Source organism: Phyllopteryx taeniolatus, chromosome 20, assembly GCF_024500385.1.
Source record: "Phyllopteryx taeniolatus isolate TA_2022b chromosome 20, UOR_Ptae_1.2, whole genome shotgun sequence".
In the NCBI taxonomy this organism is placed as follows: domain Eukaryota; kingdom Metazoa; phylum Chordata; class Actinopteri; order Syngnathiformes; family Syngnathidae; genus Phyllopteryx; species Phyllopteryx taeniolatus.
In genome coordinates this window covers 11,912,773-11,915,265 of record NC_084521.1, presented here as the reverse complement: position 1 = coordinate 11,915,265, position 2,493 = coordinate 11,912,773, and the positions used below count along the sequence as shown (strand labels likewise).

General features: G+C 42.2%; 1 protein-coding gene across 1 annotated transcript; it reads right to left on the bottom strand.

Annotated features, from left to right (window-relative positions):
* Positions 1–355: 355 nt before the first annotated feature.
* On the bottom strand, positions 356–2,224 carry prmt6 (protein arginine methyltransferase 6). The gene has a single exon (XM_061758859.1). The coding sequence runs from the start codon at positions 2,164–2,166 to the stop codon at positions 1,108–1,110; it is 1,059 nt and encodes a 352-aa protein (XP_061614843.1). The 5' UTR covers positions 2,167–2,224; the 3' UTR covers positions 356–1,107.
* Positions 2,225–2,493: the final 269 nt, after the last annotated feature.

Here is a 2,493-nt window from a genome sequence, read left to right as displayed (position 1 = left end):
TTTGTTACTTACATTATACATTTCAAATTCACTGATCAGATTTTTTGCATTTTTTTTTTTATATATTAACTTTAGGCACTGGTTAGAGTGTCTGCCTCACAGTTCTGAGGACAGTTCTTATTGTTGACTTTAGTATTGAACAGGTTCTTGTTTTTAAGACTACAACAACTTCTGATCTCCTGGTTTGAATTTTCGCTCCACATTAAATAACATAAAAACACTACACTAACTTTGAACTGGTATTTTGGAAAGTAATCTGAGATTTAATAAGACTAATCAGATAGACACTGGCTGTGGAATATTTTGTACTCAATAACATATTCTCTTTGTACGTCAGTATTGAAACAACACAATCCAGAGTGCAGTCAAATTTAATTATTCAATATCTACTCATTCATTCATTTCTCAAAATGTGTACATGATTTATTTGTGATGCACTGAAATATCACAAACCAAAACTCTAATATAACAAAAACATGACAAAAAAATGTTGACGGTTGAGTATTCCGAGGCACTCCTAAAACATTGGAAACTACAACTAAAGTTTCCACTTACACTTAGGAGATGTTGCCTAGTGGAGGTCTTTCTTTCTATTAAATAGCACTTAACTTTCAAAATTAGAATCATGATGCAACGAGTCAATAGTTTGAAAACTCTTTGAATTTTACACCCAATGTTGACAACTAACAAGACTGAAGTTTTTCTCTCATTAGCTGTACTAGCAGCAATCAGTTCTCAAGTCGTTTGCCTTGGTAATAACGTAGGTGTCCTACTAGTACACTAAAGTTGTCCTACTACTCAGGACAAGAAGCTTACTAGTAAATGGATCTTCAACATCAAATTGAATAAATACTCAAACAACTTTCCATAAAGCCCTTCCTAGTAAGAGAGTTGTTCTACTAGCGTGGTGAATTGTTTTACTAGCAGCACACAAACTAGTAACATGTAGTCATCCTACTAATGAGGAGGAAGCGCATACTAGTACGTGGACATCAAGGATATCGAACAAATGCTCAAATATCTTTTCATAAACTAGTCCCGAATTAAGTAAAACATCCTTGATGCCTGAATCAAATAGAACATGGTGGTGTGTTCAATGACAGCAAACTAGGATAGTGTTTCGGAGGTCCAGTCAGGGATAGAAAAAGTCTTGGACTGTGTTTTTTGTTTTCCAATCGTGTACTCCAGGTGAATGCATACATGTCTGTCACTTTCCTCCGAGGGGTACATGTTGACCTCCCCAGTCAGCAGTGTGTCTTGCACCACTTCCACGGGCTCATCCAAGTACAAAACCGCCTGTTTCCAGTGGGTCTCGGGTTTGAACGGGGACGTGGAGAGAAGGAGGGCTTGCGGTTTGTCCGGACAAGGGAACGAGACCGTGAAGTAGACACAAAATGCGTTGACTGCAGCCGAGCCGAAAGACTCGCACCTGAAGTGGCCCTTGACCGAGCGCAGCTGCTCCACTGTGGTGGTGTACAGGTCCAGCTCGGCGAAGCGGGCCGGGTGAGACAGCACGTCCTCGGCGGTCACGGGGCTGACAGAAATGTCCGAGTTCTTGATACATTTCCTGGCAAAATCGCTCATGCATGACATGTCGACGCCGTACTTGTCTTTGACGGTGTACCAGAAGTGTAAGCGGTCCTCCGCCACCGGCTCGCGGATGGGCGTGATGAAGAGTTCGGCTTTGTTGGGCAGAATCATCCCGGCAGGTTTTTGCAACCACTTGTCGCGGGCGTACAGGACCGAGTTCAGCATGGACTCGTGTAGGAGCGCATAACCCATCCACTCGCTCACTATCACCTCCACCATCTCCGGGAGCTCCACGGTCTCAACAGTCCCTCGTATGACTTCGATTTTGTCTTCCATGTGGTTCTGTTGGACTATTTTCACAGCTTGTTCGGCAATGGAACACGCTTCGACGGCGTAAACTTTCTTTGCACCGGCTTGGACGCAGAACATGCTCAAAACGCCGGTTCCTGCCCCGACGTCCAGCACGACCTTCCCTCGAATCCATTCGCTGTTCTTCAGAATGGCCAATCTGTACGTGTTGGTTCGTACATGGTCCGCTATCATTTCTTCGTGTATAGTCACATCGGAATAGCTATCAAAGTAGAGGCTGTCCTGACGGGTTTTATCGAATTTTCGTTTCTTCGCCACACGAGACATGTTTGCCACTTGGAATATGGACGCTTCTCTTTGAGACACTTCCGCATTGTTGAAAATGGGATTTGTAGTTTTAAACAGCTCGCGATACACATACGTGAAGCTAAATTAGACTACGATTCCCACAAGTACGTAAAATGACGTAGCAGTCTAATGGTGCGTTCATAGACCTGGAGGAGGTGGTACATTATTAATGTTTTATCTTTTTTTTAATTTACCAACAGGAATTCATAGTGTAGACTATTCACAATACTCAATCTATAAAAAAATAACGTATTCTCACCGATCTCAGATTTTTCCAATGTGTTATGTTTTAAATTTAGATTTTAT

Bases quoted from the DNA above. Each gene is read 5' to 3' on its own strand.
- prmt6 (XM_061758859.1), bottom strand. From the start codon at position 2,166: ATGTCTCGTGTGGCGAAGAAACGAAAATTCGATAAAACCCGTCAGGAC.